This window comes from Orbicella faveolata, unplaced genomic scaffold, assembly GCF_042242905.1.
Source record: "Orbicella faveolata isolate gen_17 unplaced genomic scaffold, um_ofav_v1 contig_12, whole genome shotgun sequence".
Lineage (NCBI taxonomy): Eukaryota > Metazoa > Cnidaria > Anthozoa > Scleractinia > Merulinidae > Orbicella > Orbicella faveolata.
In genome coordinates, this window is record NW_028301539.1 from 7,513,055 (window position 1) to 7,538,206 (window position 25,152).

Sequence of the window (25,152 nt, forward strand, 5' to 3'; positions counted from 1 at the left end):
TGTGGAACGCGTATATACACCAGATTTTATTAAAAATATCACTTGCTAAATTTGTTAACAATCAAGATATATTACTGTCTTTTAAAAATACCAAAAATAGTACCGCTAAACTAACACAAAAATCGAATGACTTTAAATGGTTTCAAATAATAATTTGTACAGTCCACGTCTCAACAAATTTCAGAAATATAAAACTTCACGTTTCTGCAAATTACTTGTTAGGGAGTTTACGAAACTACGACGGCGACGCCGAGGACAACGTCGATTAAAAAATGAATCTACTCTAAGTCATTTACTTTGTTTATCACTGTCAAAACTATCGCAAAACTAAATCCGGAACACAGCGATAAATTTGAAATAAAAATTGAAAAAAAAATTAGCTGTCGCGCGTGGTTCACGTTCTCTAGACAACGCAGAATTTGGTCAAGTCACGTTGTTTTGCAGAGGACGGCAAAGAAATGTACTGAGAATTATAAGGCACACGCACAGCCGTTGCACATGTACTGGTCATTAATTCTCTTGTTCAGGGACGCTCCCGTGGCCGTTGCCGTCGTGGATTCGTAAACTCCCTAATATTGACTCGCTCAAAACCTCTCAAGTGAATCTATGTCCAGGGTCACGTGTACTTAGGTCAGTCTAAGGAACTTTTTATGGTTCAGCTGGAAGCTCTTATGATTCTAGATTTGGCGGTGTCAAAAGGGGAACGGGACCTTTGGATTCACTCGGGTGCAGGTTTTGGGTGTCTAAAAAATAAAATTAAAAGGGAATATCCTCATGCAATCTCACCTTTCAAAGCCTTTCAAAGTAACTGTTACATTAAAAGCAGGTTGAGAAAACTATTCAAAAATTACAATCGTGCAAAAATTTAACACTAAGTTTAGTTAACTAAATTTCCCTAAAAATTAGATGTATTCGATTTTTTCCACAAACAATACTAAAGGCAACTTTAAGCTGCAGCACAATTCATACTTACACTGTAATACTAGGCAAAACGTCCTTAAAACTGGCTATATTTGAAATTTCATTCAAAAAGAAATTGCTAAAATGTTTTTTTTTTTAACTCCAGTAAAAATTAAAAGTTAATTTTCTAAGACTAGCTACCTCCCACTCCGGGAAACAACTGTTACATTACAAGGAGGTCGAGAAAATTTTTCAAAAATCACAATTGTGAAAAAATTTGACACTAAGTTTAGTAACCTAAACTTCCCTAAAAATTACATGTATTCGATTTTTCCCAAACAATGCTAAACGCAACTTTAAGCTGCAGGACAATTCATACTTAAACTGAAATACTGGGCAAAATGTCCCAAAAACTTGCTACATTTGAATTTTTCATTCAAAAAAGAAATTGCTAAAATATTTTTTTTTACTCCAGTAAAAATTAAAAATAACTATCTAAGACTAGCTACTTCCCACTTCGTTCTATACATATCTTACAATAACTGCAATGCTAAAAACGTCGATCAGTAAGGTCGAACTATTACTTCCAGCTGCAAACTTATTTTCCTAAATTGACAGATGTCCACTATTGACTTTAGTAAAGCACAACAGAACACGATCAACGTTTAGTAGACGAAACAAGGGAAGACCTGCTCTGTTTTGCCTGACATGTCAGTAAATAAAACTTGTACAGGAGAAAAGAAAGTCAACGAAAAATTGCCTTCCTGTACACACGCGCTTATTAAAAGATACCTGTCAAGTAACTCTTTCTCTAGAATATTTACGCTCAGTTTCCAGCCAATCAATGAAGAGCTGCGTTCCTCTCCAGTCAATCAAGACCATGCAAAAGCGGGTCTCCGTGAGTTTTCCCGCGCTTTCTTGACGACTGCTGTCGGCCAATGGGCTTAAATGTCACGATGCTTCAGCCCTCGATCCTCTTGGTCAACACCGAACAAAATTTCGCAGGAAGTGAAGTAATCGTGGCTTAAAAGCCAGTACAATTTTTGGGCGATACTCTTTAAGGGTTATCTCTTTTTACATTGTGAGCAAACCAGTTCATTGACGTTGAAAAGCTGTTGTTGATGGCATGGTCGAACTTCTTCTTGAAGTCTTTGATGGCGTCTTCTTCTGAAAGAGACAGCACGAGTGTCTTTCTCAAGTAACCAATGTCGTCAAGTGACCGCAGCTCTGGGAGGCCAGCGGACAGCATCATGACAAACAGGTTGATCAGAAGAGGTCCCTTGCGGCGAAGTATCAGAAAGGCTCTTTCACAGAGCTGTTTAAACCTAAAACAAAGGGTAAAATAAATATAATTGTTACACCGCTCAACTCAAATACGTTTTCCGACTGGAGGAGAACGTGTCAATTGTCGCGGCTCAAAACTCACTAACTCCCTAGGGCGAAAAAACTCACTTACTCCCTAGGGCGAAAAAAACTCACTTACTCCCTAGGGAAACAACAACTTGAACGTTCGACACGCACACTATTAGGTCGTGCAGCTTGAAACCGCAGCAAATTTGCTGGCCAGCCGGCGTCAAGTAAATAATTCTTTCGCAGTTTTATGTTTTTTTTTTTTTTTTGAGTTGAGAGGTATAGCAAAACACTCAATAAACTGGCCTCTACACGGGAAACAGTGAGTTTTGTTTCCTATCGACTTCAGTGTTACAATACTAAGTGTTTTCCCTTGGAGCCAGTCATTAAGTGCTTAGTGGCCTCGACCGCAATTAAGACAACTTTATTATAAAACCCAGTTAAATGTTCGGATGAAGTAACGCGTGTTAGTAAGTCTTAGAGAGCAAACTCGCTCTAATGTGCCTGGAGGTTCCAGAGTCTAATTCTCTTGGAAATGCAAACTCTTATTCTTGCAACTGCAACTGCTGCTACTAATTTACAGGACACAAGCTTAACTGAGCCTGGAATTCTGCCCAAGAGAGACTCAGATGGCTCAAAACAAGATACATGTACTTGAACTTATACGCGGCCGTACATTACCTGCAAAAAATGTCGGACTATTTAATTTCGGACAAAAAAAAGTGTCCGAAAATAAAACTGTCCGCAAATTTTTAATCGTCCGAAATATTTACATTACAATGTAATAACTTTTAAGTGGCTCCAAAGATCTTAGTTTCCTTTATGGAGCGAACTGTAATTGACACTGCTTGGGATATGTAACGTCTTGATAGAATTTGAATGTGTTATTTATTTTGTGTTATAAAACTGCAGTGAAACTTTCATTTTCACAATCTTGTTTCAGTCTCATTCTTATTTTGTTGGCGTAAATTCGCGTTAGCTATGTTTCAGGAAAATGTCCGAAACTTTTTTGATATCCGATAAGAAGTGTCCGAAGGTTAAATGTCCGAACGTTTTTGCAAGTAATGTATATTTGGACCCAAATAATGGCACAAAGGAGAATAGAAAGATTACTTTTCAAACTCCACCGCGTCTTTTCCCTTGCCCCCAGAAATCACGTGTACAAAATGATCGGTGAGTACAAAGGGCACTCGTTCCCTCCGAACTCCAAACTTGCTCTTGAAGTTCCCCAGGATGTGGCCGAAATCGATGTGGAACAGCTGTAAAGAAAACGAATTGCGGATTAAACATCGAACTGTTGATAATCAATGTGCAGTTTGTCCTTTAAAAGTGACACACTGTAGTTAAGTATCAACAACAGTTTCTCAAAATACAAAGTGAGAAACAAAGAACGACGTTTCACTCCTCCAGGTAAAATTACAAAAGTCTGTGTTCCGGCCAAAAAGGCCCACAATCGGCAGAGTTCATATCGGTTTCTGTGGCATAAAATGGCTAGAGTATTTCGTCTCTTGTCTTAGTATGTGAAAGGTCTCCCGCAATCAGCTCGCTTAGCTTCACTAGCCATGTTTTGCCGCTCTCAGCCCCACTATGTTCCCCCCCGTCCCCCTCCCCCCTACAAGGGATGCTAGTCCATTGCAAATTATCCCCAGGATTTTTTCAAGCTGTCCCCACAATATTCACCGGTACTCATTTATACACTTGAGTAGAAGAGAGGCACCGTGAGAGATACTTACTGGGGTAATGTTGTCTTTTCTGTTTTGTGATTCTAATGAACCTACCTGTCCTGTTTTCTTCACCATAATGTTGTCACTGTGCCTGTCACCCACCCCCAGGACATACGTAGCCACACAGTACCCTGCACAGGAAAGCGTGAAACGACGAACAGCCTCGATTAAACTACAGAGGAAACATAAACAGAGTAATAGTTACAATTCAGGCTTGAACAAACACACACAAAAACAAACAAAAAACAAACACAAAAGAAAAATAAAACATGGTACGCGAGCCAAAGCCTAAGGAGCAGTGATAACTAGTGCATTTCAATCATCAAGACTTCAAAATATATATATAAAAATTTTGGGAGTGCTTGGAAGACAATCTCTCCAAAGCATGAAGTTACCTTGATATTCGATTGAATTACCTTATCCTAGTGTGGAGAATAACTCAGAATGCGATCCAATGATGATTCATGGATAAATTTCATCTGAGATTTTTCCATGCCTGAAAATCTAATCACGCGCGTTCCACAGATTTTCTTTCAGGATTTCTAAACTCAGTGCAAACACTACAATACACACCTCTCTTCAGTAGCATGGTATTCCTTTAGCCAATCCCAAATACAGTTCTTAGCGAAGGTTGCAGCAACACCTTTATTTTTCTGTAGCTTGGCTATAGTCTCCGCATCATGGACGACCTCGATCATTCCGATAGAACTGCCAGTGGACAAACAACCATACGGGATCATTCTGGAAGACAAAGGATTAGAGTAGTTAAGCTTGCTTTTGAGTGACCAATCAGGTCGGCGCTTCAAAGACCATTTCCGAATTACTTTTAGCCTCTTTCTCAAAGCGAGTCTTGGTGCCCATCCTTTGATATGAAAATGAGATTTCATTCACATGCAAATTAACCTCACTTTCATATGGATGGTTGAGCACCAAGCCTCGCTTTGATAGAGAGGCTAAAGGTAATTCGGAAATGGGCTATTCTGGTTTCCGTAGGATGAAGCGACTAGGCTTATTTCCCCCCCCCCCCCCCCTGCCCCCCACCACCCTGGATAGGATGTTAGTCCATCAATACCGCTAGAACAACACCAATTCTCCTGGTACCCGTTTATACATCTGGGTGGTGAAAGGCATTACAATTGGAGTAGAAAACCTTGCCTAAGACCACAAGCCAGGGCTCGAACCAAGACCACTCAATCCGGAGTCCAGCGCACTGACTGTTCAGCCACCCAGCTTCCCACAAAAAATGAAATACGTTTAAGATTAAAACATTTGTTTCAATCCATTTAGTAGCCAATTACAGTGTAGGATGTCAAAAATGGGTATAACTCTGATTTCTGCAGCATGAAGTGATGAGGAGTTTTTCTACTCCCTCCTACGTGGAATGCCAAAGAGTGCCACAGAACTTACCCTAAATCCAGGCCTTCATTTTGCCAAATCCTGTCCATGATCTTAAACAGTTGTAACGTTAGCATGTCCTGACGAAGATCTGGGTAACATGAACAAACAGAGCTTATTTCAGATCCCGTTTACAAGTAAGTGTTATATCCACAATAATTTGGAAGGTCATTTTTGCTCTTCTTCCATTCACTGCTTTCAGAGGGACAACAGAATACATTTCATTCAACATTGGGGTACAAGTAAGTGTATGGAGCTGGAAGGCAGAGGTGTCAACGAGAGAACATGTTCTGAGCCCCCGGAATAAGTGTCCCAATGAACTGTGACACCCTGATGTCTCCTTCACAGGTATTAATTGGATTTCATGCCAGGTGAAGAGTTGCTTGACAAGCATGGCTGCCAAGGAAACTACTCCATGTTCGCTGGGGAGGAATGGGTGACGAGCTACATCTGCAGGAACAACTGTGTAGGAGGCTCATCTTGGAAGGAATTTGCTTACTTTTCAATGAACTACAAGGAGCAAAACAGAATAACCCTCTGGTTTTGATTAAAATATCACATAACGCATGAAGAAAGAGGACAATCAAAATGGGTTGATGAAATATCAAATTCTCCCAACTACGACCATGAGAAACCTATGAAGATCACTAGGGAGAATTTCTATGTTGACTTCAGGTTGAAGAATTTCAGGTGAGAATTAGAAGTAATATATAATCCACACTCACCATCGCCATTCTTGAAGATAATGCGCACCAGGTCTCCCAACTCATCCAAATTTTCAAACACCAAGTACAGAGGCCGCATTTTGGAATCCATAAACTTGCACTGTTCAACTCTAAGAGAAAAGGCAAGAAAGAAATTACCCAGTCACAGAAAACATTAAGCTAGTATATCAAGAGCTCAAGGTAGGGGGGGGGGGGGAGGGGACAAGGGGAAGGGGGAGGTAGAGAAAGAGTAAATCAAGTCTGGCCAATATCTGGGCGGGGGGGGGGGGGAGTCTTATACTTCCGTCTTGCCCTACGGTAGCTACATATACCCCCTGTACTGCAGAGTGTATAACAGGCTGCTTGCAATGGCTTTGGAAATCAGAACTTTGATGGAGCATTAATTAAGCACTAGTGACACGACAGTCATGGGTTCTTTTTTCCTGAAGCCATGAAGTTACAGTGTACCTTTCAAGCATTGTTGCAATTGCTTTAATTACAAACACAACTATGCTGTCTACTTGCTTTCCTCAATCAACACGCTATTAGCGGTTCTTAATTCTTTCATTTATACTTGTCACAACCAAGAAATCACCAACATGTGTTGAACAAGTCAGGGCAGAATGTCTTACTTCAAATGTCGCAGCTTGTAACTTGGATCAAGAGGAGAGCTGACTTTAGATAAAGCTCCTTGGTAAGTTTTCTGACGAAAAAGGTCCTTCATTGTTAATAAACCTTTTTCCTTTTTTTCCTGAAACACAGAGAATATTTTTTATCTATTTGCTGCTGCAGTACTTTCAACTTTCACCACCAGACGATACACAGTATAAAATATCTTGCATAACAAAGGTTTAACTTTTCCTAGCTTTAATGCTTTCTTGTTTTAATGTAAACATCAACTTATGATTGATACAAAAAACTCATTAATTTTCAATACCCTGTCTATAAGCTGTAGTAACTCGGTGACAGCCTTCATCTTGTTAAGAGCATGGGCCTGCAAAATGTAAAGTTATGAGGTCAATTGCCTATTTTGTGTATAGTTTCCTACTGTAATTTATATTTATTCATTTCTTTGTCGCATATGATTCATAACAAATGTCTTGGAATACTTAATGTTAATCCGTTTTCTTATCTTAACTTTCTTTGTCTCTCTTGCCCTTATAAAAAGGTTGTGATCTGTGCCACCTCAGTGGCCCATCTTCCCCTTCCAAGGGGACAAAGAACTAACTACCAGGGTTCTAGCTAAGGAAATATTTTCTCGGCTAAGATTTTCACTGAGCTGGTCACTATCTTTTGCGAGAAACCTGGAACAAAATTTTCGTGCCCAATCTTTCCCAACGCCTTGAATGCAGAGGAACCAAGCTTCGTGTTTACAAGATGTCGGACGGAGAATACAGAAAAAGAATGCGCTAAACAAGTGCTCAAAACAAGATTTTATTTCAGTTACGTTACTCGTTATAAAGTAACTGATATCCGGGAATTATTTCAAACTTCTCATTTACATGGTTTGATACGGTTCAGTTATCAAATGATTGTATGTGCGTAACCTTAAAACCGTTCGTTGCTCTTTACAGAGTGATCGCTCGTCAAACCCCAGCTGGCGATCAACTCTCTCCCTGCCAGAGAATTTCACCGCCAGGTGGCGCTCAGCGACAACCCTGAACTACTGTACACATGCTCAGTGAGTTAAAGTCAGAGAGATCTGTGTCATGAAGCTTGATTTCACTTCTACTCAGCAATTCTACTCAGAGAGAAGGACCACTCCTTGTTAGCATTCAAATATTCCTATTATTCCATGTATTATCCCAAGAACATATGTAGCCAATTCCACATTAAATGGTCAACATGTTAATTCATTAAGACAGATGATCATATCATTAGGTGGCCGTGCACGTCCATGTACATGTACATGCAAGGTACATGCATCTAAAACGACTCCAAAACATCTGATCAATAAAACATTAAAATTAACATACCTGATTACTTCATTTGGTGTCAACTTTGACACTAAATTTCAATAATACTGTAATTTAATATCGGTACATACATGTATGCATCCCCATGCATCAGGTACATTACACCACGTCTGATACATGTTCATACCAAGCATTTCAGAAGCAACCCCTTTTCTAAAACTTTGACTCCGAGAATTCTCGGAGGTGGAATCCTACATGAATAACGTATAACCTGTAGGCCAATCGTCTGATCGGAGTGTTCACACAAAACCCATACTAACCTGGCGCTGCAGACTTTTCATGTGTGACGGCGCACCACGACAATAAGCCTCTAACATCAGACCAAACCTTACTGATACTTCTGGGTTATCCATTTCAGCTCTGATGGACAAATTCAAATAACAGCAGCTATACATGTAAGTACTGAGTAACTTCTCCATTTAGATGCAATCAATTATTAGTACAGCCACGTCACAAAAATCAAGTGCCTGGCTACCTCTGAATAAAGGTACCGTAATAATTTCAACCAAATTCTCCTTACAAGACAAAACAATCATGCACAATGTAATTGGTTATTTCAATAAGGAGAATTCACCCACCGTAATTTAACTTCTGCTTGCAGGCAGAAAAGTTGTAGAGATATAACTAAAAACACTCAGATATTAAAATGGAGACTGGCATTTGGATGAATGTGTTAGTTAGTAAGTAAGTAAGAGACTTTATTTTATGAGGGTGACATGTAACAGTAACTAACACTACTGATGAACTTGTGGCCCTCTAAAAAAAGACAAAAATACAATTCAGGAAAACAATGTACAGGAAAGCAAAGTACACTTCTATCGAGCTATAGAAACACAAGTGGAGGTTTGGGAGAACGAGAAGTGCTGTGGGAACACCAGCCGCAGGCGAGTGTTTCCACAGCTTTTTCTAGTTTTCCCAAACTTTCACGAGTGTTTCTATAACTCGATAGAAACACAGAGAACAAGTTTAATTTAAGAAATAGAAAACATGTACCGTGTTTCTATCGAGTTATAGAAACACGAGTGGAAGTTTGGGAGAACAAGAAATGCTGTGGGAACACCAGCCGCAGGCAAGTGTTTCCACAGCTTTTTCGAGTTCTCCCAAACTTTCACGAGTGTTTCCATAACTCAATAGAAACATGGAGAACATGTTTTCTATTTCTTTTAGGAAACACTGCGACGAAAAAAATAAAAACAGCTTGTTCACTTTGATCATCAAAATGTAACTTCTCTTCGCTTGCGCCATGGATACGTCAACAGCTCGTGTTAGTTCCGTGTTTCCATCGAGTTACAGAAACACGATTTTTAACCAATCAGCACGCGTATTTCCTTAAGGCTGTTTTCTAAATTTCTTTCAGAAAACACCGCGTCAAAAAAAGGGAAACAGCTTGTTTACTTTAAAATCAAAATGTTCATTCTCTTCGCTCATGCCATCATTTCGTCAACAGCTTGTGCCAGTGGTGTGTTGCTATCGATTTTTAGTGTAAAACTAATAGCGTTCTATCACGAATGCCGTTCTCTGATTGGCTGCGCTACTCACTATCTATTCTGTGACAGATAGTGAGTAGCGTGGCAGTGTGCGCTTGTTAACAAAATGACGGCTGCTTCTTGGCGTTTTCGAAGTGTCTGTGAAGGGGATCTAGGTAAAGTTTTGAACGACTAGTAGATTTATACTAAAACAAATAGATTATTCGTTCTCGATTTCTATGCGTGATAGTTGACTTGGGCCGCGCCGTTGTCAACTATCACGCGATAGAAATCGAGAGCGAATAATCTAATTGCTTAATAGAAACACGGTTAAGAACCAATCAGCGTGCATATTTTCTTAGGTCTGTTTTCTAAGTATACAATATTTATCATGTACATGTATGTACAGTGTACATTGTACATTGTAAATAAAGGTGAAGAGTTCATTTTACCTGAGAAACCAAAACAACTGATGCCCAAAGTGCTGATTCTTAAGAGCTCTCTTGAGTAAAAACTCTGCCAAGTCATTATCAAGGTATGATTCATACTTTAGAACCTGCAGAAAGGACAACAACAAATGTAAACATTAAGGGTTCCCTCTTGAGACGCACAATAACCAGTGTACCCCTCATATCTGTCCACTTGGCAAGGTACAAATATGCGTTCACCGTTGAGTGAAAAATGTCAAAAATTCCATCACTGGGATCAAGAAAATCTAACAAGAAACTTGTTTACCTGGACTAGCTGAAGAAGATACTGTGAAATTTCCCTGTCACTGCAAAGAGAAATTTGAGGCAACAAAGTCTTAAGCCCATAACTAAATGCATACACATACGTGTACAGTACCAATAACTGTTCAAGTGTGTTCGCAGGGGTTTCATTACAGACCAGGTACCGGGCAAATTGATCAGCTGTGAGAATGAGTTTGCCCGCTTGGTTTGACCATCTACAGGAAAATTTTTCTTTTAAAGAAGTTCAGTTGAAAAAGTTTTACTTTGTGAAAACCGGTTGCCCTCTTGCTGAAAACATTAATGGAGCCCCAGTGGGTGTAGCAAAGGTATAAGATTTGAGAGGGCAACTACATGTAACCCTAACCTAAAAAGCCGTGTAGACAAACTAAAAATCTGTTTTAGTGTGTAATCTAGTTTCTAATTTACTTTCTGTAATGCCATTCAGATGTGTAAATAACCAATCACCATTCTAAGTTATTACAGAATGATCCATGTAATAAAAAAACTTACTGTAATTCACAATTCTTATTTCATCCCAAATACTATGCACATGCAAATTTTACATGTACATATATGTGCAATGTCATAGTTTTAAATGACATACCACAATTACAAACAATTGTAACACCAACTACACGTAGCAACTCCGTCATTGCTAGATCACCATAGCGTAGTAAAGTTATCCAACATAATTCAACAAAATACCCACCTCATTTTTTCAATGCACTGCACTGCAATCTTCCTCACTTCCTGGTCAGCATACGTGAAATCCAACAGTTCTAAAGCCTGCTCTGGATCCAGCCTGGGCCAAGTTTGAAGCAGAATTTGCATCTGAAAACATTATATATTAAATAATTATAAATTATTTCTGGTATTTTACAGTACACATAAATTATATTTTATGATGATCTTCTTATCAAACTATACCAAAAAGTTTGAAATAAAATGAATTGTCGAAGTTTTTACAAGCTCTAAATGTTAGCATCCGAATAACCTTTTGAAAGCTGCAAGTGAAAGCGAATTGATTGTTTTTCGCTTAATAGGGCTCACTTATTTAATTTGTCCCTAATGTCTGCAAACATGTTTTCGTTGTAAATATGTCAAACTAGCTACAGTAAAATTTGAGGGCAAACAAAACAAAATTCCCTTTGACTTACAAGTAGCTTTCAAAAAGGACCTAAAAGATGATTCGGATGCTCATGTTAAAAGGTCGTGAAAAATTCAACTATTCATTTTATTTCAAAATTAAATGTTTGGTATAGTTTGATAGCCAGCTCTATAAGCTTTAATTTGACATACGGGTTTAACAAATCGAATATGGTTTAGCGTGGTCTGTACTCTTATCGACAGCGAGTACGCGTGGATGTTGTGGACTCACGAGGCCCAGCCGAGTGAGTCCACAACAAATTTTGACCACTGTGATGACACGTACTCGTTCTCAATAAGAGTACAGACCACGCCAAACCACATTCAATTCGTTTTTTACCACTGACAATATCAAAGATAACGAAAGAAATCTTCGTCACGATTTGTTGACAATTGAATACTCGGACTTGAAAGTGCACGCGCTGCAGGGCTCGTCAGGGTAATTTTAAAGTTGCACTCATCAAGAAAGCCAGCTGAGCTTATTAAGCCTACTTACGATAGTTAGTTTTCTTCCTAGTTACCTCGGCAGGGGTAATTTGCACAACATTGAATGCCCAATGCCAAATGCCAAATTCCCTGTTTTTGTCCCGTTAGTTTCACTTGTGTTTGCTTAGGGCTACAGTACCTTTTATGTTTTGGAACGGGCCAAATACAACATCGTTAATGCTGTCCTTTAAAACAAATGCTAACCGCAAGCAAATATGAGCGCAATTAACCCAAAACAAAACATGTATTTTGGGTTTGGCATTCTGCATTTCGTGTTCAGTGTTCTGCAAAATTCCCCCACCATAGTTACATCCCTGGGATTTGGGCACTTAAATGAAAGCTTGATACAATATACATGTTTACTAATACATACCAAAGCAACATCTTTATTGCTGTTCCACTTCACACAACACAACAGTTTTGCTAGAGCATACGGAAAATGTTCTCGACAGTCAATTCTGCAAGAATGATACCTACTGTTAGTTTTGGAACCACACAACAATAGCAGATGTTAGAGCATAAGATACATTGTAAAGCTGACGAGATTAAAATTAACCAGGCAGAGATCACTGAAGATCAAGAAGACAAACCTCCTCTCCCAAACAAGCTCCTTTTCTTGTTCAAAGATTGGGGCCAAGGGTTCACGGTTTACAATCTGCCTTAGTTGCTCAATCAATGTTTCATCTGCTCCTCCCTATTGCAGTAAATTGACAATAGATTTGTTGAATATTTTATTCTATGTGCCGTAACTTGCAGCGCTCTGTAGTCACTGTCTGTCTTTGGAGTACTAGCACAAGGTAGCATTTGACTGACTTATCTAACCGGTGACCATGATAAAGCTTGGCAGCAGCTTGAAAACTCGCTGCAGCAGTCACGGTCAAACTGGAAACTGTTCTTTTGACAGCAACTCTGCAATGTTACAGCACAACTTGCAACTGTCGATTCATAATTTGCTATTGCAAGTGGTGACAGAGGATCTGTTTTATTTTTGGCTAGTTCTGGTTTTCATTTTGCCATATATTGATGAAATAACACTTTGGTGTCAAGGTGGAGAAAAGAATTGGTCAAGAGTTAATCAACAGACTGCAGGAAATAAGTGGATGAAAATCAGTAAAAAACTGGAAACCTATTTTCACAATTGAATATGCGTGAATCCACAACGAGTGGAGCAAATTAATATTCTTCAGTGCATCTCCCCAGCTTTGTAATTTCAACCCAGCCTGTTGCTTATTTCTCTAAATCTGTTAATATTTAAACCATAAAGGAAAGGGAAATTATCTAAGTTCCTTCTTTTTGATACAGAGGTTTTTCAACGTGTACCTAGGAAAATGACAACTTGCTCAGACAAGTAAACTTGAATTGAAAGTTAGAAGTTGCTTTCCGCAAACACTGCTAGTCAATGTTTGAACATTGCAGAGATCCCATCAAAACAACATCTGCTATGACTGAAATTTAGCTTTATCAACTTCATGTGTACAATGCTGTAGTAATTGCTGTGGGGTGAAGCTGATAGAAACCTTGAATTTGTATTTAGTTGAGCTTGACGGATAAATTAAAGTTAAAGCAAATTAAGTCAATTTGTTTTTGCTTGATGCAAATTAAATCACATCACAGTTCAAAACTTAGGCCTACAAGGTAGAATGTACTCACAAAAATGTTGAAGTCAGTAACTTCTGCAGCTAGTTCAGCAATCTACACATACAACAAAAAGAAACAGAAACCCTTTCAGGTGCAAACTTGAAAACGTCAATTCTTTTAACTTCATTATTACACTGCAAATGTCTTCTTAGTGTTAAAATATAGTTTAGAGACTGATGATTGTGATCATCAGTCATCATCAAAAAGGCAACATTCCCTATGTGATGACTTTCTTCATACAAGTACATGTACTTACAAATTGTACCTGTTAGAAATATATTGACAATGGAATGAGCAACACTGATCAGTCACAACTTACAAAGGCTGCTTATTTATTGGATCTTATTGATATCAATATTTGAACATCTCACGTCAGGTGTATTGAATAAATTATGGCTACTGTCTGGAAAAATTTACGTTTTGTTCTGGGGTGAAATTGCAGCCTAATATCTACAAAATTGTGTGGCTTATACATCCACATTTACATAATTTCCAATGGTGATGCCATTAAAATCACACAACATCTTACCTTCTCAAATGATGGATACACAACAGCATGGGAGTAACTTGGAAATTCAATGCTGAGTGAGACTGAGGTAGCAGTGTTGATATTGGACACCACTGTGCCAACTGGATTGAGTTGGTCTGCCATTGTTTCAGGTACAGGCCATGCAAAGAGCTTCAATGGACCCGACCGCAGCTTACCCTGGTAATCAAACAGGGTCGTGTTGACCCATGCAACGGGAATGGTTTCCTAGAAAGACAAAACAAATATACAAACTACGTTGATTAATTTTGTAATTAATTTTTCATTTTATTTTGTTAAGTGTTAAAATAGTATTTTTCAAGATCTTTTTGTTATTTAAAGTAACACATCTTTAACAAATTACAATTACAGAAATGTGCTGTTCTATTACTACACCCATACTACACTGTCTACTTACAGGTGTCTTTACACCATGTGCTACTATTAAACTTATCAGTGACCAATCCATACCTTGAGATAGGGGGTGGGGAGGGGGAGATTCTGCTTGCCCTACCGGCTTTTCTTCCTTCTGCGATTTTTTCTTTTTTGACCCACAATAAGGATACAATAAATATACATGGGGAAACAAACAACTAATAAAATTTAATAGATATTACATCTTGATGACCTTGATGATCTTGTATACTCTAAAACTGTCATAATTGTGGTATACAGTCAATGTTAATTACTTGAATGTAACTTTCATTATGTGGGTGGTGTCGTGGCAATGAACCAATAAACCAGGCAAGAGATATGTTTTTAGAACATCATGTTATGCAGACTCGAAGAACTAGAAGAATATGCAAATACACACAAGCATGCGAATAACTTTGGTCATGTGACCGGAACTGCAAACAGTGTAAAACCAGAACTGAATATTACATCCCCTTTTTTCCAAAAATGAGAAAAAAAAAAAAAAAACAAAGCTATTCTGAACCTTAAGTTAACAACAAAAATAATAGAAAAAATGATAACCGTTCAGCACAGTTCTACAGGGTTAATCCCTTGAGACAGTGTTCCTCTTAACACAACTAAATAAATTTAACTTAAACGTCCATCCTGGAAGGTGCCTTGACCACCTGTACTTGGGGCTGAGGTGACTGGCTGAGCTACTCCTGGGGTTGGACTGGCAGATTGAGCAGCTCCTGGGTTTGGACTGACTGGTTGAGCAGCCGGTGGTACTGGACCTGCACTGTTCCTAGGGGTAGACTGGCTCGGTATGTTCATAGGAAAATTAATTCCAGGAGAGGAACTGCGAACTTGATTGCTCTTAAGGTCAAACTTGACCTGCTTGGGGTAAGCTTGAGGGACCTGCTGTATTTGGGATCGATTGCGGCGCAGCTCTTTTCCACTTGGCGTGGACACTATGTAAGACCGAGGGAGACCTCCAGCTTTATCCAGCACTACAGCTGGCTTCCATTCCAGTGTCTTTGGATTTTGAATGGTCACTTGCTGTCCTGGAACCAGGCTGGGTATAGCAGTGGTGTGCTGGTCATGGTAATACTTCTGTTGTGCCTACCTCTCTTCCAGTCTGCTGATGACATCATGAGCATGGGTGTGGTCACTTTGGATTTTCCTCGGTAGATTGTCCCGCACCTGTCTTCCGAGCAGTAGCTCTACTAGTAATGGCAACTTGTTGTCAATTGGAGTCGCTCAGAGACATAGAAGGGCTATGTTTGGGTCTGAGTTAGACCTCTTGGCTTTCTTGAGGGTTCTTTTCACGCTTTTGACTTGGCTATCAATGAACCCATTACTATGTGGGTAGATGGGAGAACTTGTCACATGACTGAAACCATACTCCTCTGCAAACTGATGGTAGTGCCCTTGGAAGTGGGGCCCACTGTCTGATCTCACAATTCATTGAATTCCTTGCTGAATATTTGCTTGGTTAAGTCTGCTACCCACTTACTAGTGCTGTGGCCCTTGGGAATTTTCCTAACAAACGGGTACTTGGTATAGTAATCAGCAATTAAAAGGAATTCATCATCATCGAGGTAAAGTATGTCAGTTCCTACTGTGTATCATGGTCTTGGTGGCACTTCAGTTTGTATTAGATGTTCCCTTGCTTGTTTAGGCTGGAGTTCCTGGCATATTGTGCATGACTTGGTCATCTCTTCGATATTCTTGTTCAGGTTCCTCCAAAACACTGATGTGTGTGCCCTTAGCTTGGTCTTCTCTGTACCTTGGTGGCTGGCATGTAGTTTGGATAGGATACAATGTATCTCCCTGGAGGGTCTGTGGAACAACAATTCGGTGGCCCTTGAAGATCAAGCTGTCTTGGATGGTGGCAAAGGCGATTGACTTCTTATTCTGCAATAAGGCAGCTCCAAGACCTGTTGATAAAGCATCAACTTGGAGGGTGACTTCTTTGGTTGGATCATAGTATGCCAGTGCCGCTTCCGCATTGATGGCATTCTTGATTGGATTAAAGGCTTGTTATGGGCGGGGCTCCAGACAAAAATACTGTCCTCTTTAACTAGCTCTCGAAGAGGAGCTGTAAGTGTGCTGAGACCAGAAATGAATGGACCCATGCAGGTTGCTAATCCAAGAAATGTCTGCAATTCCTGTTTATTAGTAGGGGGTGCCATCTGCTTCAGAGCTGACACCTTGATTGGGTCCGGTTGAACACCATCTTCACCACAAATGACACCATAGAATTTAATCTTCATCTGTTTAATCTTGCATTTGTCCGGGTTAAGCTTCAAACCAGTCTTTCTAGATCTTGCCAGCATACCGTGAAGGTGATGATCATGCTCCTGTTCTGACTTTCTGAAAATGACAATGTCATCAGCGATCCCAATGGTGCCCTCGCAACCTTCAAAGGTCTGGTCTATCTTTGCTTGGAATACGTCCTGCGACATCTTACACCCGCTTTCAGTGTTACGTGCATAGGCCACATCTTTCGACATGCCATCTTTCGACCTGCTATGTAACCTGGCCTACTTAAAAAATGTAAGCACAACGGACTTCTTTATGGTCGAACTCGAATTGTAATGATGAAAGATTGATTTATTTGACATAAAATTAAGGTTAGGAGTATCAAGAAGTCATTCTGGCAGAAATATGTTGACTGTTTTGAATGTTTACACCATGCGCATATTAAAAGCGGCAGCGGCCCAATTCTACTGGAAGTCACCACTGAGAACCGATCAACTACACTAAATCGCTTGAATCATCCCAAAAATAGGGAAGCATGCAAAGCCCAAAATCTTCTTCAGCCATTTGAGGTACTGTAGGTAATTATCATTTACTTGTCACTTCCTCCGCTAATAACCAGAAAAACTACCAGTTTCACAGTTTAACAGTCTTTCATAGCATGCCAAAAGATGGCATGTCAAAAGATGGCATGTTGAAAGATGGTTGAAAGATGTCACCTATGCACATAACACTGAAAGCGGGTGTAGGACCAAATGGCACGAGCAGAAATCTGTAGCGGCCAAATGGCAAATTGAAAGTGGTTATATAGCTTGATTCCTGGTCTAGCACAACGTTCCAATAACCACATTTTGCGTCAACAATAGAGAAGTACTTGGCACCACTTAGCTTTGGGAGAATTTCTTCCAGAGTAGGGATCACGTGATGCTCTCTGGAAATGGCCTTGTTTAGGTCTTTGGGATCTAGACATATTTTCAGTTTACCACTCGGTTTCCTGCAGTACACCAGACTGTTCACCCACGCTGTCGGCTCGCCTTCATTTATCTTAGTAATAATCCCTCGGGACTCCATATCGTCTAGCTCTTCTTTTATGTCATTGCACGAACTCAATGGCACGCGTCTTTTACATGGACAACTGGGGGTACAGATGGGTCCACAGTGATATGGTACTGACCCTGGAATCTTCCAACACCATTGAAGCAATCAGGGTAACGTTTCACTAGCTCATCCTTGTCTTTAATGGGTGTAACCTGTTCACAAGTGCAGTTGGCATTCAGCGGTGAACCTTGCTGCACTGAGCAGTTTAGAGTGACAAGGTTGAGTTCCAGGGATGTTGGCAGCCCATTAATGGCTGGTCCATCTGCTTCCTTGACAAAGAAAGTTACGACTGATTTCCTGCTGTTGAAATCACAATCAATTTGGCACTTCCCATGTTGCATCAGCTCTGCCCCTCCATAAGCAGTGAGCACTGTAGGTGAGTGTTCAAGAAGTCCTGGTTTGGGAAAACCTTCTGGTGTGAGATTCTCAGGATACATACAGTGATACAGTCTCAAAGGAAGTATGTTTCCTTGAGCACAGTTGGCTGACTACTGATGCTGTGGAAGTCAACATTTATGGCCACAAACACCTCATTTGCAGGTTGATCGATAAAATCAGCTATGATGGACTCAAAAGTAATTGTTTCAAACTGATCACTCAGGTCTCTTCTATCTACAACTCTAGGTTTTCCACTTATGGATCTTCGTCTGTTGCATCAGTCTTTACTACCGGAGTGATGAGGCGACTTAGGGTTTTTTCTGTTCCTTTGCCTGCCACGTGTTCCATCTTGGCTTCTGGAGCAGCAAACCCTTGCCCAGTGATTTTCTTTCTGACAATTTAGGCACACAGATCCATATGCGGGGCACTTCTTTCTAGGCTGTAAAGGATGATCGAGTCCACAGTTAGGGCATTTCTTTGCCTTGTTCTCACTCTCGTTCTCGACCCCTTTAATTCCATGAATATCTTTGTTGCTTTCACCATCCAACTCTTCCATTTGTGATTGGGTGGTGTCATAGGTCCTGGCGATGTTAATAACCTTGTCGAGAGTAAGCTGCTCACCTTTTTCTAATACCCTTTCCTGTACTTTCTTGTGTTTGGTTCCAACGATTAGCTGCTCGATCAGGCGCTCGTCCAACTCGTCCTTGTCTCTGAATCGGCACCTCGTAGCTTGATTTTGGCAATGAGTCAGGAAAACGTCAACAAATTCATCATTCTTCTGTCTGAGCTGTTGAAGCTTGTATCTGGCTAACCTGTGGTTAATTTTTGGGGCTACGTGTTTCTCAAATTGCTCTGGACCCATATTTTTGCTGGACTCGTGCTGTCTTCTGCTTCTTCCCAGGTCCAACTATTGTGTGTTTCTAATCCTTGTCTTCCAATCCATAATTAAATGAACACGGCTTGTTCCTTAGCTGACTTCTTCGAGTATGGCCAGCTGAAAATCAAGTCGCAGTATTGCTCGAACTTGGCTAATTTGTCCCTTAAATCGGTGGCATCCCAATTCATCTCCGGGATTTTGAATCCCGCAGCACTGGCCATGATGAGAAGTTTTGGTTTGGTTTAATTTTGGTCCGCTTCGGTTCACTTTAATTTACTTTTACTCTTGACACCATGTCAGAGATACCAGACAAGAGATACGTTTTAGAACGTCGACATGTTATGCAGACTCGAAGAACTAGAAGAATATGCAAATACACGCAAGCATGCGAATAACTTATACAGACTCATCACACCTTTGGTCATGTGACCGGAACTGCGAACAGTGTAAAACCCGAACTGAATATTACAGGTGGTTGAGGTGTGAGTGTAATAACAACAACAATAAACGGGGAGCACTTATTGGAAGGAGGGCGGTAAATCAGATGACTGTGTAGTAATCATTTCCTTTAACATCTGACAATCCATCCGGATCTTAACAACTGAAATCAATTCAGTATCTACATGTACACGTGGATAATCCTCTGTTATAGTGATAAAAATTAAATACTTTCAACAGAAGTATTATTTTACCTCTTTTACCCTTTTTTTCGTTTTCTTTGTGGCACCGCAAACATGATAAATAACAAGGCAAAGGCGTGCCATGCGAGGAATATCAACCAAATTTAAATCAAAGTCCAAGTACTGGTTCCAGGATGGATTTGATCCACTCTCTGGTCTTGTGAATGTAATGTCACACAGGGCTTCTCCGCCATGGTAAATTCCTGCTCTGACACCAACCTGAATACATTAAACAGATATCAAGTCAGGAATAATACATGATTGAATAATTTATTAAAGACTTCATGTAGCAGTGTCACCTCATGAAGACAAACAGTATGCAGTCAAAACTTGACTACACTTATGCACTTAACAAATAGATTGAATGTTGCTGTGTCTGTTCAGTAATACTGTATATGTGCATCACAGATGATGTCAAAATGTGGCACAAGAACAAGAAAGTGGTACAGAAGGTACATGTAATTATTACTGTAGATCACAGATGGTGTCAAAATGTGGTAAGAACAAAAAAGTGGCAAAGGAGGTGACAGCCAAGTGAGTCACTATGTCACTTAGTAAATGTAATTAAGAAACAAAAAAGAATGTTAATGACATCATGAATGGGGGAATGGATATTCTCTGCAAATGCACAATGCAAAGTACAGACACACATTTAAAACTACAATTTCACAGATATCCTGAGTTCATAATGGATTAGTGAGTGCAAGCAAGTTAATTTGAATCAACTGGTACCGGTACAAACAACAGAGATCTATACACCTTTCTCTAGTAATATCAATAATGAGCCATAAATTATACATGTATAATGTACATGTAGAAGGAAAAAAGGTTATTACACGTAACTGGACAACTGGGGAATACTAAGATTGATTGAGATCACAGCTTCCCTCTCAATGACCATAAAAAACCCTAACTTGCACTGCTTGTGTGTGTTTCCTTAATGGTAAGGATTAAAATATGGAAATCAGGGCTGTAATGTTTCTTAGACCACAGCCTTGGAAATAAACATTGCCCACGTACCTGCATCAAATCACCTGCATTCACATTAGCTGCTGAAACAACCTTGATTCGCACATGGGTCTCGATATCCCACAGTGATAAGCTTGTAGACTGCGGCTTTTGAGGTAGTGGCGGAGCTGCTCCAGGAGATCTGGAACTTAACCCACTCACATCAAATACCTCAACTTGAAGTGACGAACGAAGCACAAGTGAAAGCATTGGTCTGACACCCTTAGAGACACAGCTGCGAATGTACTGAAACAAAAACAAGAAGCAAACACATTACAGTCTAACTTCTATTTAAAAGAAATTGGCGTCAGTTTTTCATGCACCTGTCCTGTTACTGATCATAAATTTTGTCAGTTGAAAACACTATCAAAGTATACATATTAATTTGTTTCCTTTGTTTCAGTGGCATGCCTGTAAACTAGCTAAGCTTAGTGCTTTAATGGATAAATAGGATTTACATTTACATTTTACAAAGTAGCCTGTACATGTAGATCTACTCAGCTATGGCTCGTGGATCCACAAACTACTTTCATTGACAATGTTATCATGAAATTCATTATCAAAAACATGACAGACATGTGAAAAACTGAAGTCAATTTGCTTTTCAGAATGAATTAATGCATAAATTATTTTACGTCTGTCTGCTTATTGACAATGCAAATAAGCCAATGAGTGTACAACAATTGCTGCAGTTTATGAACAAAAATAATTAATGGTCTCCTCCTAGATGGAAGCAGGTCGTTCCACTTGCAAAATGATTTGCCCAATGACAAATCATCTGCTTGTGGACTACAAGTCAGTTCATCCAGATTAAAAGTCCAAACATAGCTGTGTCATTATTATTCCTCATTCTTCACAGTCAAACCAAGTGAAGCATACCCCTCAAGATTACATTAATGAATTGATTATTAACCGCGTGGCCATGGGCCGAGCGTGGTTCATGTTCTACCCTTGGTTTATCTTTTTTTTTTTTTTTGTCGGTGAACAGACCCAAGCTCCCTCTGGGCCAAATTTTGAGTCACACAATGTGTGATGTTTATTCACCAAAAGCTGTTAAAACATTAATACATGGACAATTTTACGGATATTTTTTTCTTTGTTGTGGGTAAAATATATTTTCTTTTGATTTTATTGAAGCGTTGGACTCAAAGGGAACAATAAATACATGTAAAGAAGGTATTACGTCAGCCATGGAATGCGCTGAGGTTGCAGCTGTCACTTTCGCTACGTGACAAATAAGATCGTGGTTACTTTACAAGTTTATTTCGCCAGAAGCAACAGTCATTAATTTATTTGCAATTTTGCGATTATTTCTTGTGGTTTTAGGCAAATGAAATAAATTCTTTGGCTGTTTCATAGGAGCAAGTTCGGTGACCAGAGGGAAAATTAAATATTTGCAAGCCAAGCAAAGAATATGTCAGAATGTGCAAGGTTTATGTCGTTGGAAGGGAAATAACCACCGCACTTAAGATAGCCGTGGATAATGGAAGTCTTGAATTATGTGACTCGTGTGACTACTTTACTAGCCCTTTACTCGTAGAAAACACCAATTAAATTTAATCATGACTCTTAAGAAAGAAAGCTGTTGTTAATAGTGTTATTATCACATCGTTCATATCATTCCTGCCCATACATATCCCGAAGCAAGTTCCAGATTAAGACCATTACATCATCCGAGATTTAACAACGGCTACGACCGATGGTGCAATAGTAGAGTTTGTGTTGATCAAGTGATGTGATGTCTACAGTAACAAAAGAATCATCAAGGACTGCTTTGGAATGTGCACTGCACTGTGACTGTAGTGCTAAGCAAACAGTTAAATTTTAAAAGTGCGGTTATAAGATCTAACAGATCTTCTTGTTTGAATATTGAACCTGCTAGTTGTTTCAAGAATGCAATAATAAATTGATTACTGGAAAATTGAACCCACTAGCCATTCCAAAAATACAGCTAATGGTTTTAATGTTCCAAAAAATCAATTCAATATTGATTTTTGAAATGACTAGCGAGTTCAATATTCAAATAACCAATTCATTATCACATTCTTGAAACGACTACTGAGTTCAATATTCAATTAATCAATTCATTAATGAAATCTTGAGGGGTACGCTTCACTTGGTTTGACTGTAATCCACTGACCACTAACTGTCTTCTGGGTGAAATGACCTCAATTCTTTAGGAGGGCAAACCATCTACACTGTACAATGTCATTAACAAGATTGTTACACCCCAATCTTATTTGTAAGTTATACTGAATGGTTTCCGTGAGGGATTGTCATAAAATGAGCATCTTGTCATACATGTAATTTCCCTGAAATATAATGCACTTAGAAAACAGTCCTAAGAAAAAACATGCGCTGATTATTTGAAAATCGTGTTTCTATAACTCGATAGAAACACAGAACTAGCACAAGCTGTCGACGAAAAGAAATAGAAAACATGTTCTCCATGTTTCTATCGAGTTATAGAAACACTCTTGAAAGTTTTGGAGAACTCGAAAAAGCTGTGGAAACACTCGCCCGCGGCTCGTGTTCCCACAGCATTTCTCATTCTCCCAAACTTCCACTCGTGTTTCTATAACTCAATAGAAACACGCTACATGTTTTCTCTTTCTTAAACATCACTGGCTTTACTAGTAATTGCCCCTGGGGTATTATAGTGGAACCCCGCCTTACTACCACCCCGTTAATATGACCACCTCGTTTTTACGGCCACTTTATTCTTGTCTCAAAAAAGCTCAGTCATTCATTTTCTTATTTAAAAACCCCTTTAATACGACCACCCCGTTAATGCGACCAATTTTCCATGGCCCGAAGGTGGTCGTATTAACGGGGTTGCACTGTACATGTAACTCAGGACAATTAACATTTACCATTACGAAAGTCAGGCATATAAACTACTTGGTCTTGCCCTTCCCTTGGGACAACAGTTATTTTAGCCACTTTTTATGACCGATAAAAACAATAATGTCAAAGAATTTCCGTTTAAACTGAAAGCTGAAGCTTCGTAGCGCGTTCGAGACTGTTACATTAGTATCTCGCACCATTGTATACACTGTAAACAAACCGTTCTACAGGTAAACTAATGAAAACTCAATTAATGATTCTCTTTAAGCACGTCTAAATTAGCTACATACCGTGTACTGCAATAGTGAATAATTTCCCAACAAAAACCTTTCTTGTCCAACAATTTTCAACACGTAATCCGCGGGTTTATCCAGGTCCAAAACACCCATAATAGCACTTCGCTTCTTCAACACCAACACCAAGAGCTCTTCTGGAAACGCATCTGCAGGAACGTTGAAAGCGTGCATGTCTTTTATTGAAGCTCGATTGTTCTTGATGGCCACATTGACCAAGAAACGCCTGTTTTCCATTAGATTGTTTTCAATATGCGAAGGGGGTTCAGTGGTTTCGATCTCGGGAGGGTAAGCATACATCGCCCGTCCTATCCAATCGAGCTGACGTCGCTCGCTGGCAATTTTCTCCGCAAACTGGCGATACTTTCGACGGAAATCGTCCACTTCGTTGTTCTGCATTTGATCGAATTCATGCAAGCTCTTCCCGATCAGGTTGCCGATGTGAGAATTGAATAGTTTCTCTTCGTTGTCACCTTTTCTGTGGATCAGTTTCAACAACGGTCTAAAAGGACGCACATCGATCAACTGGCGCGATTCGTCCAAGAGTTCCTCCTGTTTTCCTTTCTGATTCACGCACACAAACACGTAGGCTGCTGCATCTTTGAGCAAATTAAACAAGGGATAACTGCTGGCTTCTCTCCACAGTCGATTCTTGATCTCTCCCAGAGGTGCTTCGATGCGAACTTGCAGTTGAATAACCACTCCAGTTGGCAGAAAACAGTCCACATTTACCAACGAAGCTGGTCCATAATTGTCCCAGAAATTGCGCCGTAGTCCTGGAGGCATATTTGGTCTTGGCAAGAATGACTTCAGGGCAGGTCTTGAGGTATAATAAAGCTTATAAACCTAACCAAAACTACTACAATTCATGCATCCTCCCACAACCGACTCCATATTTCCGCATATTTATTAATCCCACAATGCCTTGGCAGTATTGTTTAACTGAGGCGCAGCTGTCACAGTGATATGTGTATCCCCGTGATATGTGTATCCCCGCACACATATCACTAGTGATATGTGTATCCCCTCCAAAATGGCGACCAGTGATATGTGTATACCCCGCCCCCCTCCTCTCTACTTTAAAAAGCAATATCCTCCTTGAAAGCGCTCTCGTCGTCCGGTCGCTTACTGGACGAACGACTAACCCAAACAGGCTTAAAACACAAATCTCAATTTTTGTAGTTGAAAAAGTTTACGTATCTGCTGCTGGAATTGTGTTCTTGATCCTAACTGGTTTTCTGCGAGCAGGATATAATGAATTTAAAGTTGAACAC

At 39.7% G+C, this 25,152-nt stretch overlaps 1 protein-coding gene across 1 annotated transcript; it reads right to left on the reverse strand.

The window, feature by feature from the left end:
- LOC110046776 (phosphatidylinositol 4,5-bisphosphate 3-kinase catalytic subunit beta isoform-like) lies at positions 1–24,797 on the reverse strand. Its single transcript, XM_089282288.1, has 19 exons — positions 23,876–24,797; positions 20,751–20,984; positions 19,743–19,949; positions 14,046–14,270; positions 13,529–13,570; positions 12,469–12,572; positions 12,252–12,336; positions 10,956–11,077; positions 10,251–10,290; positions 9,968–10,071; positions 8,310–8,409; positions 7,011–7,067; positions 6,706–6,824; positions 6,095–6,204; positions 5,382–5,460; positions 4,548–4,715; positions 4,029–4,146; positions 3,364–3,509; positions 1–2,225 (listed from the first exon to the last, which is right to left on the reverse strand). Exons 1-19 carry the CDS (start codon positions 24,662–24,664, stop codon positions 1,958–1,960), a joined length of 3,117 nt encoding a protein of 1,038 aa, XP_089138414.1. The 5' UTR covers positions 24,665–24,797; the 3' UTR covers positions 1–1,957.
- Positions 24,798–25,152: the final 355 nt, after the last annotated feature.

Excerpts from the sequence above, each read along its gene's own strand:
- LOC110046776 (XM_089282288.1), bottom strand. The coding sequence starts at position 24,664 with ATGCCTCCAGGACTACGGCGCAATTTCTGGGACAATTATGGACCAGCT. Across the intron at positions 12,573-13,528 it reads TTACTGACTTCAACATTTTT|GGAGGAGCAGATGAAACATT; the intron begins GTGAGTACATTC and ends TTACTGCAATAG. Across the intron at positions 6,205-6,705 it reads TACAAGCTGCGACATTTGAA|AGTTGAACAGTGCAAGTTTA; the intron begins GTAAGACATTCT and ends CTTTTCTCTTAG.